Source organism: Amphiprion ocellaris, chromosome 20 (assembly GCF_022539595.1).
Source record: "Amphiprion ocellaris isolate individual 3 ecotype Okinawa chromosome 20, ASM2253959v1, whole genome shotgun sequence".
Classification (NCBI taxonomy): Eukaryota; Metazoa; Chordata; class Actinopteri; family Pomacentridae; genus Amphiprion; species Amphiprion ocellaris.
In genome coordinates this window covers 19,968,024-19,985,246 of record NC_072785.1, presented here as the reverse complement: position 1 = coordinate 19,985,246, position 17,223 = coordinate 19,968,024, and the positions used below count along the sequence as shown (strand labels likewise).

The 17,223-nt window shown below is 42.2% G+C and overlaps 2 protein-coding genes across 7 annotated transcripts in view; one reads left to right on the top strand and one right to left on the bottom strand.

Moving 5' to 3' along the window:
• Nucleotides 1–8,715: 8,715 nt before the first annotated feature.
• Nucleotides 8,716–11,548, top strand: insm1b (insulinoma-associated 1b). The gene has a single exon (XM_023286894.3). The coding sequence runs from the start codon at nt 8,987–8,989 to the stop codon at nt 10,439–10,441; it is 1,455 nt and encodes a 484-aa protein (XP_023142662.1). The 5' UTR covers nt 8,716–8,986; the 3' UTR covers nt 10,442–11,548.
• Nucleotides 11,549–13,352: 1,804 nt separating this feature from the next.
• The window catches only part of ralgapa2 (Ral GTPase activating protein catalytic subunit alpha 2), a 99,470-nt gene continuing 95,599 nt past the window's right edge, over nt 13,353–17,223 (bottom strand). For 4 of the 6 annotated variants that reach the window (XM_035955700.2, XM_035955705.2, XM_035955701.2 and 1 more), the window contains one exon: nt 13,353–16,178. In XM_035955700.2, coding sequence (XP_035811593.2) covers nt 16,027–16,178 — 152 coding nt within the window. In that variant the 3' untranslated portion in view covers nt 13,353–16,026. The remainder of the gene's footprint in view (nt 16,179–17,223) is intronic. The other 2 variants (XM_035955704.2, XM_035955706.2) reach the window with 1 other exon arrangement.

Here is a 17,223-nt window from a genome sequence, read left to right as displayed (position 1 = left end):
AAAGGCGATTAAGACATAGAGAGTTTTTGTCTGTTTAATCCCTTTTCCCATTGTCTAAATAGATAGCCACAGTGTTGTCCCTGATCTACAATAACTGAACACCACAAGAACTGGAGTGGGAGGTGATTAGGGTCTTTAAAGCTCCCTGGAGTGCACATGCAGGTTGTTTGTGATTAGCTTGAACTTAAAGGTACATTCTGTTCTTATTTCCTCTTCCAGGACCAGGGAATTCATTATCTGATTCTTAAGCTGAAAGAGAAAAAAAAAAAACACCCACCCACAGCCCCAAGACAAATGTGATATCTCCAAGTGACAATGGAATAATCCTCATTTGCGGTACAAGTGAGGAAGCTTCTGATTCGAGGCATGTTGACAAACCAAACAAAACACTCCTCAACCTCACGACTCAAGCCTCAGAGTGCTTTCACCCTCTTCCCACTTCTCTGCTAGCCCTCTTCATGCGGTGCAGTGGTGTCTGTGTATCATCTGAAGGCTGTATAGAAACTCTCCATGACTGATCTCTTTTGATAGAGCTCATTATGCAAACTGCTCCCAACTCCCGCCGCATAATTAGTGCTTAATTAATTTGAGTGAAATCTTTCATCTGTCTGTGTCCGGCCAGCTCCTTCCTTCCATTTACAACATGATATTAATTTCAGAGGGGGGAATGGTAGCCCAGCTGATGAAAAGGCTGATATAATTAATCAAGTACTGTATCTTTTTCCTTCATTTTTTGCAGGAATAATAATAAGTGTGATGAGCAGAGTCTGATTAACCCTATTATGCTCCCTAATTAGGGTGATCATTTAATAATCAAGGAAGCAGCACAATTATAAGAGAATGCAAATTATGCCATCTAATGAAGAGTGTGCCAATTCTGGGAATTCTTTGTTTGGAAAATGTGGCATTCCCAAATCAGATGTCAAGAAAAGGTCCTTCTCTTGACATACATATGTTAAGGATGTATTTACACAGCTGAGCCCTGCATCTTTCTGATGCTTTTCATTTCTTAGAGTCTCGCAAATCTCTATGAAGGACAGACACAACAAGAGAAAACAATGAAATACATTATGAAATAGCTCATATTATATAGTGGCTAACTAAGAGATGAAGGCTGAAATGAAAGTGTAGTCTTGACATTAAAGGTTTGCCTTGCTGCTTTGTCATACAGGTTTGTTAAGTGCTAAGAGAAAATTATTTTAGTTGTCATAGCTTTAAGGAACTACAAAGCTTTAGCTTAGCTTAGTGTAAAAACTGGAAGCAGAGGAAACAGCTAGGCTGGCTCTGACGGTCCAGAGTCAGGAAAACACACAAACAACAGCACAAGTTTTGGTTTTACAACTGATTACTTGCTGGACAAGACCGGATAGAGTAACCCTTCGGTGTCCCGCTGCTCCAGTAAAACCACAAAGTGATGTTTTTATACTGCTACTGTTGATTTTCCTGGTTTCTCTGTCTCTTTGCTAAGGAAAGGCCAAAGAAAATGGTTTATAGGCTGTGATGTTTGAAAAGGAAACTATTTTTTCAACTTTCAACACAAAACAAAGGATTTATAATGCTGTAAATTTTAGATTCTTCTCCGGTCATTGATTAAACCCCTAAAAACTCATTGCTGTGTATTAGAGTTACATATTTTTGACATTTTTTCCATGAAAATAATTCATCCATGTCTTAAAATGACTTATATATAACTCTACACTGTTGCTTCCTCTAGAATACGCAGATCTATGAAGAGTCCACTTCTATCTTCAGTCACCTCAACCTATCGCTGCATCTTCAGCACACCAGTTCACCTACAAGTACGCACAAACACTGTAAAACGCTACATAAATAATAAAGTACTCCAAATTAAACTATGACAAATTCAGTCGTGTGGAGTTCAAGCCAATAACCAATTCAGGAGAAGAATAGTGACAAAGAAAGGCTCACCCTGCAAGCTGACAGGATTTGTTTTCTTATTTTTGCTACACATGAAACCACAAAAGTCTGAATCCATGTTTTTGAGATTGTCTTCAGTACACTGCAGCTTCAAGGTGGAAATACTCAGGCGTGGTGCTCACTGTTTATTTTGCTCATGATAATTCTTCTAGCATACAAAATACATCATTTGGACATGTTAACAATATAAGCCTCTAATCAAGGATCAGCATCATGAAGAAATAAACGTATTTAAAGTGTACTGTATCACTCATCTGAGAGCAGAAATGAAACCCTGAGTGTTCTTTAGTTTGGCTTTCATCACTCCAGCTGCTTAAAACCACTGACGGGGCACCAACTTTTATTTCCCAGCTGCCACTGTAAACTCAAGGACAGAAGTTCAGTACCATGGACAACAACCAGTCTCCTCTGCAGCCATAACACCAGGTGCACAAATCCATTCAGAGTAATTGTTTAAAACGCAACTTTGTGAATAATTCAGGAAAAAGACAGTTATGTGTTAAACAGAGATTTTCACATGGGTCTAATGCATCTTCAGATGAATGGATAATAGTCAATAGATAAAGGATATGGCCCATTAGGTCTGCCACAGCCCATCTTTCATGCTCCCAGATGATACAGCTGCTGTCTACACTTTCATCAAGATAATGGCGACCTCATATATGGAGTCCATGAGCAATGGCCTTGATTTCATTTCTCTTACACAGGAGCCATTATCAATATAATTACAATAGTCAGGGAGTCAGTGAGCAACATAGGATGGACCTTTATCACGTGTGTGTGAGAAATGTGTTGACTACTCAGCCAAATGCCTGTCAGGAAGATCCTTTATCTGCTGGCTGCTCTTGCTACAGTGTGCTTCAGCCTCCTGCACTTCTTTGTATCTCTGAGGTGTGTGAGTGTGTGTGTGTGTGTGTCTGGGTCTACATGAATGTACCTCAATTTGCTCCTCTTTACCCCCATAGTGCAGCTGTGCCTCAGAGAACTCTTGTGAAGTAATTGAATGAGCTGGGGCAGGGGGGAAACCTGTGGCAGTGAATGTGGTGCCCGCTGGACTTATTATCTGTAATGCGGCAGCCGCTCAGCCTGCGCTTTCTCATCCACTCATGAATACAGAAATGAATGTGATGGACGTCAGAGGTGAACGCAGAGGGGAGAAATGGGCCAGAGCCTGCTTTAATCAGCTCCCAGATAGAACAATCGCTTTATCCACCTCCACAGCCCAGAGGTGAATTAGTGTTTAACATTCCAGGGCATGCTTTCTGACAGGGGACTCCACCCCAACAACCAATGGACTGCAGAGATTATTGAGAGACACTCGGATGTTCTTGATGAGTAAATTAGAGCTAAATATGCCCCTGGGACTCCAGCAACCGATATGCAGGAAGATCTCTTTTTAATAAGAGGCTCTTTACAAGAAAAGGAAATCTGTGGTTGTCCCTTTTGAAGCTTTTGTTCATACGTCTGTGCACTCACAATATCAGATATAGCCACTAAAAGCATCTATGGTTTCCCCTTTTATACTTTATTAGCCTTGGATTTGATCATAATCCCACTGTAATGATGCATTGCATTATGGGATATATCTCACCAAATGACCATTTTACTAGCCAGCTCCACAGAACCTTTTCAGAAATGTCATTAAAGCCCCCCCAAAATATCTGTCCTCGTCCTCGTAGAGTCATCAGCATCATTGTCAAAAGTGCAGATGACATTGGGGACAGTTCCAGTCAAGTCCATGAGGTCCATTAGTCTTATGCTCAGAGCTATACCACTTTACAGGGCTTTTCACAGTAACCTGGTCTCATGGGCATCCTTCTAAAGTACACTTTAAAGTCTAGACAGTGACCTCTGTGCTGCTCTCATGGCCAAACAGGCAATTTCCCCATTGATCTTCTGGGTGCTACAGTCTGACTTCTTTTTCAGAGGCTCTTTACAGGTGCAGTTTGACTGTGGTTTCACAGTAACATATTGAATTCCCAGAGATTGCCTTTAGACTGTGGTGAAAAGTAAGTCAATTTATTCAAGTTTGTACGTAAGTGCAATTCTAAAGTACTTATACTTCGTTTGAGTAGTTTGATATTGAGCCACTTTCTTTTATTCGACTATATTTCAGAGGGAAAACCTGCAAGAATGTAATGATTTATATAAACAATATCAGTTTTGCCTCCGTCAGCAACTAGATTTAAATGCTGCTTGTGTGTTAATGCATGAGTAATAATAATAACAATAATTCTATGGTATAACATAAAAGTAGAGAACTGAAAGAGCACATTTAGGCATGTAATGAATATTTAAAGTGCATTTTGCTGATAATACTCACATACTTTTACTTGGTTATGGTTTGAATACAGGTTTATGTTATATTCTAAATTGTTGTATTGATTCTTTTACTTAAGTAAGAGATCTGAATGCTTCTTGTAGCACTACCTGCAGATGGTTTTCCAGAGAATAAAGAATATATGACCCTGGTAGACTGTGGTAAAATTACGACAAGGATCTTGCCCCTGAAAACAGCAGACTAAGTCACTTCAGGTATCATCTGAACCAAACCTGTTTACATTCAACATATGTATAAACTGGTTTGCTAAAAGACCAGGGATGTACAGGTGGCTTCTATGATCCGCACAGGAGCAGAAAAGTCATTTAAAGGCTAATATTCCTTTCATAAATTTCTTATCCAGTACAGCAGAGAGATGCTTTGATCCTAAACTACAAATTAAAGCAGTGAAACAAGCTTAATAAAATCCCTACTGAAACTTCTCTTTGGAAATAGCAGGTCTAGTGCATTATAAGATCATACTGAGCATCATTTTTTATCAGAGTCTAATGCCTTCACTGGAAAGAATCCATATCCTAAAAGGATGTTTCAACAAGTAGCAAAATGACTTATTTTGCGAGGAAAGACACAGCAGTGCAATTAATTGTGACATTTCAAAGAGCAGAAACAGTTAAGCCTCATAAAATACTATAAGTTATGCACACATTAAACTCTATGCAACATTAAAAACAAACAGATTAGTAAACAACATATCAGTTAAAAAGAATTAAACAGTATATGACTGACAATAATAAAAAAGATTTGAGTCACAATGAAGCCACTTTGAGCTGTTCTCCCCAAGAAGAAATAGTTAAAATGTATTTTGGAACAAACCCATTTAGAACTATATTTAAAAACCAATCACTTCATTAAACTCGGGCTCTTTTGTTCAACTGTGTCTTTGTTCTCTTGTTGGTTCCTGCCTGCTCTCAGTTTTGGGGACAAAGGCTGAAGCCGAGGCTGTGCTGTTCTGCAGCCAGTCTGATTAAATCTGGAGCCCTCGCTGGCTCTCTCCATGGTGCTGAAAGAGCCCTCTATCAGATTACAACCAGCCAGAATAGGACCTCAGCTAATCCATTACAATAATTGATTGACAGTGCATTGAAGGTGGTCCTGTCGTGAGCACCAATTACAGTCATGTCCTATTGCACTTTCAAATTGGCTGAGGTTGGCACGGCACAAGGAGGCAATCACTCATCTGGGAAGTACAGGAGGTTTCTGTACGACTACGTGAGAATAACTATAATCTAATCTTTGCGAAATAACCAAACTGCTGCACAGCTCCCCTGGTAACCACTGTTTAACAGAAACAACATGGGGATGGCTGCATAAAGACCAGAGTAGACAGCTTTGGTTGCTGGAGGTAAACTTTCCCTGTGTCCTCCAGATTAATCCTTCATCCTGTAGGTGGAGCAATGAAGTAACAACAGAGGTCTGATAAACTCACAGATGGACTATACTCTAAAAAATAATAATACAAAACAAAAACAATCAACACATTATTTTTCTTGAGGTATAAAAGTGTTCAGCTAAGAAACTACATTGAGTTAGGGGATTTAGCTTTTCCTCTGCAATCAAATGTATTTTTTAATTACCAATCTTAAATATTCAGGTATATTGAGATAGAAATTCTGAGCTCAAGGTGAAAAAAAGGTGAAGTTACTCCGAATTTGATTTAGTTTTAAATCAACTAATGCAGAAATCTGAGTTTAAATTACACAGAATATTAGGCTGATACAATTGCTAACAATAAAATGTCAGCAAATCCCCTTAAAGGAATGTTTGCAACTTAAAAGTTGATATAATAAGCTATAAATTAGATTTATTTATCAAGCAACAAATTAGGTGATGGTAATACACTGAAGAAAGATAAATGTTAGACTAACTTTAGTGAATTGCTTTAACTAGTAACACACAATTGAATTTGGTTGATCCAAATTATGTTAGTAACACCACTGGTTTATGTTAGACATATTAAATAATTTGATTCCTCTCAAATGTACAGTTAGAATTGCTGCAACTTAATATTAAGGAAAGTCAACTTGAAGTTTCCAGGTTTTAAGTATTTGCTTTACCCACAAGTAAAACATGATTTTGTCATTTAATGTGTTGTTTTGGCTTTACTCTCTAATTCTATTTCAAGGAAACAGCAGTTGAGTAGCAGCAGAAAAAAATTGAGGTCACATAATTCTAATTTTTACACCTTCACTGACATTACACTACCAGTTTAGAGCTACAAGGTGTAATTTCAAGCTGATAGAATCCACAAAAGCAAACCTGTATCACCAAAGTACAACATTACTCCAATTGCAGCTCAAATACACTTTTTACAGTGTAGGTGCCCTAAATTACTTTTTAGAGTGCAGTCTTCAGCTCAGACTTGTGGGTCTACAGTTAAGCCATAAACTGCAACAGTTCAGGCTTCATCTTCAAGTGCACCGCTTGCAGAAAGCTGCACAAGTTTAGCTCTATTGTAAAGAAACATGTTCTCAAATCATTGAAAAACATTTGAAAACTCTTTTTGTTTACATATTTTGCATGTAAACAAGTAGTGACAACATAACCTAGATGCAGGAGTAGAATGAGAGCACCATTTCCATCCTATAGATGAGCTGGGTCTGAGGAGGATGTGCAGCAGCCTGCCTTAAAGCTGCTGCAGCTGTATGCTAATGAGGCGCCTATGCTTCCCGTCCGCGCGGGGCAGCACGCGCCACTGAGCAAACACGCGCATGCGTCAGTGTGACCAAGGCCAGCAGAGCGGCCCACGCGCCCCACAGAAATGATCTCGGGGGAAAGAGGAACTCGTTAAAATGCCATCAAAGCTTGTCGTCCCAACAAACCACGACTAATGAACGCGCAGCCTGAAAGAACAACAAGGAGCCAAACACGGCGGAACCACAGCGAGTCAGTTTGTGTAGAAATCACATCAGGAAAGTCAGTGAAAGCCATTAACAACTAACAAAACTACAATTAGGTGACTTTAAACTGAACAGAAAATGTGATTATTATGGACTTTATTATTTTTTTTTAAAGTTTTAATTTAGTTTAAACTCTAAGAACAACTTTTATGTATTTCTAAAACTTTATTATTATTTTATTTCACCCAATCTTTCATTTAACCAACATAACGGTGTGTTTGGCGGCAGGTGAGAAGGCACCGGGACACAGAGGCCCATTGAAAGGAAGGCACAGGCCTGCGGCTCAGCTCCGATTGTGTAATTATTTGACTTGGTCATACTGCAGCTTTATGCAAATGAGGGGAACAATGTACGACGATGGAGATTAATTCCTCCCTGGTCTGCCGACTGAAAGGGAAAAGAATGCACTCTCTGCCAAGTGGCGCACCGCCGCATACATTTAGTCATTATAAGGGGAAAAAAGCAGACAAATGTACAATATATGAGATATGCACAGGAACCAGAGCAGATAAAGAAAATAGGTGACAGCTGTTGGAAAAGTTGGAACAAAGGAGGCCTTGGACTTTAATTGTTTCATTGAAATTAACTTGTGCTTTAAGAAATTCTACTCTTTACTTGTTTAATTATCAGGTTTAATACAACGCAAACTGGTGGGTTTCTTGGAATACTGAAAACTACACATCGGTCACATTTGAGCTCTGAATATCTGCGCAGCATTTTCCAGCACAAGCCACGGCTGCGGCCTTCTTTGTCTGGAGTCCTGATTCCGCCCAGCACGCGTCTAGCTGTGGGCCAGATTGGCCGTGAGTCCCGTTTCACAGTTAAGAGGTCAATTTGCCTTTCAAACGAAAAAAAAAAAGACAGGATATCCAAGCACGGGCAGACGTGGCCATTGTGCACAAAGACCAGAGGGCCTTCTTATTACTTATGTATGCAGCGAGATGTCTGATTTATATGTCGAGTTAAACTACCGAGACAGACACGTGCCCTAAAATAAAGAAACACTCCCTCTGTAGTGTTTATTTAAGACATAATAAAATAAAGTTCTATAAAAAGCTGTTTGCGTAACGTGCGTAAAGGTCGTGCGTAAAAGTGCCTGGAGCATGGATAGAAAAGATAAACTGTGAACCGTTTTGGAGGTTATAAGCAACCAATTTGGGAAGAATGTGCACTAGAGGCATGGCTTCAGCAAATCTGCTTCTTCTGAGCAGCATCACAGCAGAAATGAAAAACGGAAAGAACCTGAGCTCTGAGTTTGGATTTTACCAAACTCGTCTCACCCTGTCTTAATTCTAAGCTGTGATGATTGTGACAGTGACGGACATTTCCTTTTGGCAGCTCCGTGGCCCCCAGAGGAGAGCCACAAAGCAGTGGCACGTGTGCATTTGTGTAGGGGCCCATCAGACCGTAAAAAGAGGAGGGTCCCGGCGTGTGCCTCTGCTGGGGAGGGGCTGAGCGCACACATTAATGTAATAAACCGCCAGTACATCTGCTAAACTATCTGCACATCCTCCAACGAAATCCACCAAACCCAGGCTCTGAGCCCTCCCACAATAAAATCCACTGGGATCTTGGTTTCATCCGATTGGTCGGGGATGCTGCAACAAGGGGGGCGAGAACAATAGCATCATTCCGGCATAAAAAGAGTGGAGCTATGCCTTGGAGACGAAAACATTTCAGCAACAGAAGGATCGATATACTGGGGAGATAAAGTCCCATAAGCTTCTAGTGTTGCCATATTTTTAACCAACCTGGATACTCCAGACTTCACCCACCTCCCCGAAGTGCCTTTCCGCTGTTACTCGCCAAGATGCCCAAAGGATTCCTGGTAAAAAGAAACAAGAAATCTGCACATGTTTCCTACAGGACTCGGTCAGACGATGATGACCTCCAGGAGCCACCCACCCCAGCTGCCTTGCCGAGTCAGACGGACCCCTCCCCGCCGATGTCCGTGGCGTCCAGTCCGGACCGCGCCTCAGCATCGCCAGATTTCACCGCAGCTGAAGCGCCGGTGCCAAGACTGGAGAAGCCGGCACAGTTCGGTAACCCAGAAGCGGTGTGCCAAGCCCTCTACAGCCCCACCCGGCCCATCAGCAAGGAGCACGACAGGGGATATTTTGAGCGAAGTTTCAATCTGGGCTCGCCTATTTCTGCCGAGTCATTCCCAACACCCGCCTCCCTCTCCGGCCTGGACCATCTCCTGTACGCCCCGGTAGACCTGAAAATCGGCACCAGCAACAGCAGCCGCAGCGGCACCACCAGCAGCCTCCCGGGACCAAGCAACCGGGTCGCCACCAAAAGACCCGCAGCTGATGGAGCAGAGCGTAAATCGAAACCCGCCTCCAAGAAACCCAAAGCCATTAGAAAACTCAACTTTGAAGACGAGGTGACGACTTCTCCGGTGCTCGGTCTCAAAATCAAAGAGGGGCCGGTGGAGATGAAGCCGAGGACGCAGTCCTCCGGAGGAAACAAGCCTTTGGGGGAGTTTGTGTGTCAGCTGTGCAAGGAGGCGTACGCGGATCCCTTCTCCCTGGCGCAGCACAAGTGCTCCCGCATAGTCAGGGTCGAGTACCGGTGTCCTGAGTGCGACAAGATGTTCAGCTGCCCGGCAAACCTCGCCTCTCACCGCCGCTGGCACAAACCGAGGACCACCGGCGCACCGGCGATGCCACCAGCACAGGGCATCAAACCCGAAATGGCCAAAATGCCGCCGCTGGGTGTCAAGTCAGTCTCCGACGAAGCCAAAGACATGAGTGACAGAGACACCCCGAGCCCAGGTCTGTCCGAGTCGGGCTCTGAAGACGGCTCATATGACTGCCAGTTCTGCGGGAAGAGGTTTAAGCGACAGGCATACCTAAGAAAACACATCATGGGACACCAGGCCCTGCAAAAGAAAGTGCTGGAGGAGCACGGGTTTCAAACCGGCGACCGCGCAGCAGAGCAGGCTCCAGTGTCAACCTCCTCCTCCTCCTCCTCCTCAGCATCATCTTCTTCATCATCCTCAGAGGAAGCGTCAAACCAAAGCCCCCTCAATCTGAGCCCGGTGGACTGCCTGCTGTGCCCGGTGTGCGGGGAGAGTTTCACCAGCAGGGCCGGCCAGGAGAGACACCTGCGCCTCATGCACTCCTCCCAGATTTACCCGTGCAAATACTGCCCCGCCACTCTGTACAGCTCGCCGGGGCTCACCAGGCACATAAACAAGTGCCACCCCTCGGAGAACAGGCAGGTGATCCTGCTCCAAATGCCGGTGCGCCCCGCTTGCTAAAGACAACACAGAACTTGTGCCTTTGATGGGTTGAAATAAAAAAAAGGAGAAACAAAAAGAAAAGTGGCTTTGAGGTTTAAAAAAATAATAATTTAAAAAAAACAAAGAGTTTGTGATGCTCACTGCCATAACTTTAGGCCAATGAAAGGCAGGGTGGTTTGATGTTTCAGTGGTGTCTTTTCCATGCCAATCAGTGATTGTTGAATGCTTCTCTCTATATTTGAACTACATATAGGCCTATTTTGAGATTTTCTTTCTCAAATTAGTTTATCAAGTAAAAGAAAAAGAATACAAAGCGTTAGTTTGACTGTTAAAGGGTATTTTTCTAGGACAGCACATGCTCAATGATAGCTTCTAGACCTAAGAAATGTCTTAAAATTCTCAGAAATCCTTTCCACTCCCTCATCAAAGCCTTTTTTTTCAATTCACTGACCGTGATTGCTGTCTCACTGTAGCTTTACGCTAGTTTGTGAATGACAGAACTTCATTGTCTTGATGGGGATAAAAAGAAAGAGTGACTGAAGAATTCCCTGTTTAGTAGAAACCACAAATGCCTTTAGTATACAGATAGTCCGAAATAGCCTACATACACATCCAAATCCCGCTGTATAACTGCCTTAATTTAAAAAAAGAAAAAAAGTCAACATAGATTGTTTTAATTTTGAATGCTGGCACATATTTTATTATCATTATTGTTATTATTATTGAAGATTGTTGCAATATTTTTCATCATATGTTTATTTATTTATTTATTGGAATTATTTTAATGTAACTTATTGTTGTGTTTGTCGTGACTTTCTCTCCTGTGAATCGGTCTGGCAGTTTACATGTCGTATAGCCAAAACGTTTTTTTGTTTTGTTTCGTTTATTTTATTGTTTGATTTATTTTGTTGTCAGATTTCTGAGTTGTGATTTTATGTGTCGTGGGTCGGGTTTTAATCTTCAATCTCCACAGCTCTTGTAAAAAGAAAAAAAAACGTAAAGCTCTTAACTTAGATGCAATCTTTTTTAAGGACAAGTTATTTTTCTTAAATGTTGGCTTTTATAGCGCTTTGATTGTATGTGTATATCGTTGTTGTCTATCGAAATAAAATATTTTCAAAAGGAGACATGGTCTGAGTGTGTTTCAACTATTAATCAACTTTTTGTCTGAACGAAAAAAACAGCTCCTTATTTCTTTAGGGGCTCTTGTATAACGGATATTTTTAAGCATAGTGGCCTCACTGATTATTATTCAGTGAACAGAATACCGTGTCGATGCGCACATTTTTATTACTGCTGATGTGTTTATGGGAAGTTTTTCTAATCGGAAAGTCTGACTGATGAATTATTTCTTAAGATAACAATCTTAAGATACCGAGACGACTATAAAAACAGGAAATGTGTGTTTGATATGAACTACTCTGGGGAGTTGCAGAAAGGCCTCTAATTGTGTCGTCTTATTTTCAAAATACAATTAGAAATCATTATCGATTGCGCATAGAAAAAGCTCAAAACATCTGAAAAGTCAAATAGAGATGAATCCCTGCACATTTACTGTTGAACTATATGGATTTAAGATCGACTCATGTAGATGTATTTTTGTTAATTTCCATTCTGAGCAAAAACAGGAGAAAAAGTGCAGTTTGAATGTGACTTTTTTTTTCCATCAATTAATTTAATTCTGCTTCTTACAGTAAGGCCACTGAGCAACTTAGAAATGGCTGAATTTCTCACTCAAAGTTTTAATAACGCCAACATTCACAACATGATGCCAGTCTATGAAGTCGTCACCAACATGAGACCTTCTAACCCCCACCTGGCCAAACCTTTGCCTTCGATCCCCCGTTTATCAGATTCATCCTCCATAAATCATTGCTGCAGTGGCTCAATAGACGCCGTTTCGCTGCCATAGAGAAGCACTTAGGGCCTAATCATAAATTGCCTCCTTAATACCATGTCAGGACATGACAGGAGGACAAAGAGGTGGTGGATCAGAGCTCACCTCTGGAGCTGTAAAACATCTGCCTGCTTTGGGAAACTCACAGCTCGATTTTTGTTGGTTTTCAGCTGATTTAGGACGCATCGGGGCACAGCTGGCTTCATATCTGACCTGGAGAAGCCATAAAGCATTAAGTTAGTTGTAATTTAGTGGGCAGCCTCTCATTGTGTCACTTCAGGGTAAAAGGCATCGTCAGTACAGAGCTGACCCCCATCAACGGTGGACAAACTTAGCTAAAAGTCTGAATCAACCTGGTGCAACAATAAAACAAGTCTCACCTTTAGACAAACTTTGGTCTGTTTTCTGGCTTCTTCTGCTTATTAATGCTGTACATCTCTGCAAGGCCAAAGAAAATAACTTTTTGTTAAATGAGTGTCACTCCCCCTTGAAGCAACAGTGACAATATCAAGAAAGAGAGATATTTGAAGAGTGAAAATTGACTACAGCCAGCAGTGTAAGACATGAAATAATACAATTTGGCAGTAATCACAATGTCAGCCTGTTCTGTGGTAACTTATCCCAGAGTCAATGACTGAGGCAAACACTGCTGAGCCACAGTGAAAATGAGGCAACATTAGGTTTCTTTCTCACACACATACAGTTATAAGGCTCCAATTATGGTCAAGTGCTTTTGTGGTGTCTTTATGTGGCCAAGGAGGGGCAGGGCACCCCTAGGTGCTGCAGCCATTGCACCTGTACCTCCTGGTGAGGCTCCATTATGCTGGCCTCCTCTAAGCAGGGCTGAGCAGCAGGGGAGACAGATGGGAGGAGGGTCAGGTTACCCCTGCTGCTGCTGTTAGCATGGCCAGGCCAGGGTCAGACAGCCCATGGTAAAGCACCCACGCACACACTGACAGAAGTCACAACTTCAAATCTCTCACACATCACAGAGGTGGTGTGTTGCTGAGAGAGAAAACAACACACCGAGTGTAGAATTTCAAATTGATTTAATGAAATGTTTCAATTTTCACATTTCTAATAAAGATAGCAGGACTTCGGTCATTAAAAACAGTTTGATATGTTGACAAGAAATGATGAAATTTTCAAGCTTTTTTTCCTCTTTCTCTTATACAAAGATTATATTACAGGCATTAATATATTTAGAGTTGGAGGGCAATGACGCCCTCAAATTTGACACAATGTACAAGGATTTCTAAAACGAGAAGAAAGAAATAACATACTAAGACTAGGTCATTTTCTTCACGCATGTAAGACATACAGTCTTGGTCCAAACTAACACCTCCTAAGCCACCAAAAGGGGAGCACAAACCCCTTCAACAGACATTTTTCTATAACCTACAATCTTTAAGATCGACATCCTGGGTGGTTCCTTCAAGTGGCTCGGGGGGGGGGGGGGGGGTTAAAAACCATAGATGTGATCCAGGCCTATAAATCTATACATTCTTCAAAAAAAAAAAAAAAAAAAAAAAAGCACAAAAACAGATCTGTCAATCCTCCTGCTGTTTAGATTCCCCATATTCTGCTCGGGAACGAACAAACAAAAGGAGGTGAGATGTGAGAGAGAAAGACAGGGGAGCATGGGGAAAGTAAGGCATAGTAGTGCAACAGATGGGGATAGTGTTGCAGCTTGGGTGGAGCCCTCTGAGGGTGCGAGTCCATAGAGTGTGTGTGTCCATAGAGTGTGGGGGGGGGTTAGGACGACACCTGGCTACCATGACAACCCATGCGGGCAGGTTGGAGGAGTGAGAGCACCGGCCTGGCTGTTGCTAGGAGGGCTGTTGAGAGTTCAGCTCTGGCATGCCACCTAAACCCAGCCTCCCCTCCTGCAGCCTCAGGAGGCAAGGTGGGGAGAAGATCATGGGAAAGAGGAGGAGTTGGTGCCACTCGATTCCATTCACAGATAAAGATGGGGCAGCGCACCCCCAATGAGTGAAGACTAAACACAAGAACCCCATAATTCCAAATCCATCTGTTGTTGTTTTTGTGGGAAATGCGAGACACTGACCTTTAGAGATGCGGAGGGGAGGGAAACGCTTTGTTTAAGACGGCTAACGAGGAGGTGAGATCCAGGGCAGCCATGGTTTGTCTCACACAGTGAAGGTAAATGTGATTATGGGGTGCGGAGGTGATGTGGGACATCATCTAAGAGGACAGACAGGCACTACGAGAAGCTCCCCCACAAACTCACACACATGCACACACTCAAACGCTCACACACACACACACACACACACACACACACACACACACACACACACACACACACACACACACACACACACACACACACACACACACACACACACACACACACACACACACACACACACACACACACACACACACCAGTGCATGAAGTTAAGATTCACCTGAGGCTCTGGTGGTATTTTTCCTCTAAACAGCACATGAATACATAGTACAACACAACAGCAAAATAATTCATCAAATAGTCCTCTCTATATACATCTAGCAAACAAACATCAGCAAATAAAATTTAAAGCAATTTACATCCGAGAACAAAGAGACACATTCAACGCTAACTGATGAGAGCGAGTGCAAAAACAATGGTTGGTTGGGAACGTTGGAATGTCGTTGTCTCCGCTTCACAGGACAGGGAAACTGATCGCAGAGGAAAGAGACAGGAGGAACTTATTCAATTACCGGACATGAGCCTATGTTAATGACATCAGAAAACAATTACAAACGCAGTCTTTTCTCATTCCAGCGGAGTTGCATAAATCAAATCGTGACACAATCCATTGGAATTCATTTAAAAAGGAAAATGAGAGCAGTAAAAAAAAAACAAACAAAAAAAAACACATTTAGTTTCAGCTCAAGTTAGAAAGACGTCATCGATTGTCCACTCTGGGTTCAAAACAATTAAAAAGCCTCCGACTGCTACATGGACTGTGCAGTAGTGCAGTGAGTAGGAATCATTCTGGAGAGGCGTTTTCTATTTATCAGTGTTTTCTCCTTTCCGCTGTGAGAAGAAAAGTCCAAACTGGTGCTACTGTCCAGGATCTTCATCGCTCTGTCACTAACTGAAGTGGTATTTTTGACACAGGAAGGCCGTGGTCGATGCAAAAAGAGGTGAAAAGGCAGAAATGTAAAAATGAAAAACAATCTCTTGTGCAGTTTTAGCATGTCTTTTACAGCTGTGCCATTCAGTGCTTCGTTATAATGAACGTGGAGATGGATGAGATGCAGAAACAGGGTAAAGCCGTTCCCTTACTATAGTAAGAACCTTAAGTGTTTTTCTAGTGCATTGAGAGTGCACTAGAAAATGAGAATAAAAATTGTATTTTCATCACTGGTTGCTTTAAGACTTCTCATTCAAGTCTTCCTATGCGGCTCATTCTTAAGGTGAAACCACCAGGATGAACATAAATAGCTTAGTCTCCTGTCCATCTCAGTTAACGCAATTAAACACCACAACAAACTGAAATGTATCGACAGAAATCAACGATTGCCACTTAAATTAAAAATTGCAATATGCTCCAGTTACATTGTTTTATGATGAAAAATAAAACACAAGAAAAAAAAAAACAAACAACAAAACTCTTGCAGTCACGGCTGGGTGTGTGAGGTTCTTCAAGAGGAGATTAAAGGCTGCACTCTGGGAAAAGGGGACGGGTTGAAGAGCTCAGTTGGAGGATTTGCTTATAGCGCTGGCTGATCGGCGGAGTTTTCCGGAAACTCGGTTCTTTGTGGCACGGGGCATCGTGGGAGACACCTGGTCGGCTGTGTCCGTCGCTGTGTTTCCAGCTTCAGTGCTCGCACTGCCGGTGAAGGACCCTGAGAGAGAGATGGAGGCAGACAGACAGAAAAAAATAAACATGATGGAGAGAGACAGAGATGGTTAGACGTGGCAGGGGTTCACTGGGCTTTGTTTGATTGTTGTATATCCCAGCATGCTTTGTCATGCATGTGCCTGCTCCCAAAACCAAGATTATCCAGTTCATAGGATTTTCACCAACATTCAGTTACAATAGAAACTGTAAAAAAAAAAGACAAGTGTTAGGATTTGAATTAGTTCTGAATTCATTAGAATTAAGATGGTACGTACAACATTTTAGAAATTACATGCCTTTTTCACATGCTGTAGAGGAGCAAAGCTTGTTAAAAGAGAAGCCACCTGTATTCCCAATAATTTTTCCAGATGCTTATATGATATAAAAAATGAGAGGCAACCTTTGTAGCTAAAAAAAAGTATTCAGTTCACAGTGTGACAGCAGAATGCTTTGAATGAAAATAAAATTACACATTACGCTCTTGTTGTGAACATGTGGAGCCTTCCCATTGTCAAACATTGTCCTTTTCCACAAAAACTTCACATCAATGATTACGGGATGGCAAACAGCAATAAGCTGGGAGGTGGGCATGAAATGCTGGCGAGGACAATCAAGTATTGTGAACGCTGACTTCCTCGCTGTGCCCCTGACCAAACCCCAACTACGCCCCCCCACCCACCCGCCCGCCTCGGCCCCATGCTTCGAGTTTAAACAACTTTTCTGCTTTGTTGAGATGGCATCTGGTTGCCTATTTTCTTTCCTATCCTTTTATTTCCTGCCATTTTTTCGGAGGCATCTCAAGTTGCAGCGGCTAAAAGGAATGGCAGATGGCTGGAGTAACAGACACTCAGCAGCACAGTGGACACCGGCAGCATCCAGGGCCGTGGCTCACTGGGAGAGGAGGCTGGGCTGTGGATGAAACGCTGGGTGTGTGTATTGTGAGCGGGCTAGAGGGGAGGTGAGGGGGTCTGAACGTGGATTCTCAAATCTGCATATGAATATGAAAAAGGGACGGGCTTGGCTAAAAATGTAGGCGGCCTTCTGGACAG

Bases quoted from the DNA above. Each gene is read 5' to 3' on its own strand.
- insm1b (XM_023286894.3), top strand. From the start codon at position 8,987: ATGCCCAAAGGATTCCTGGTAAAAAGAAACAAGAAATCTGCACATGTT.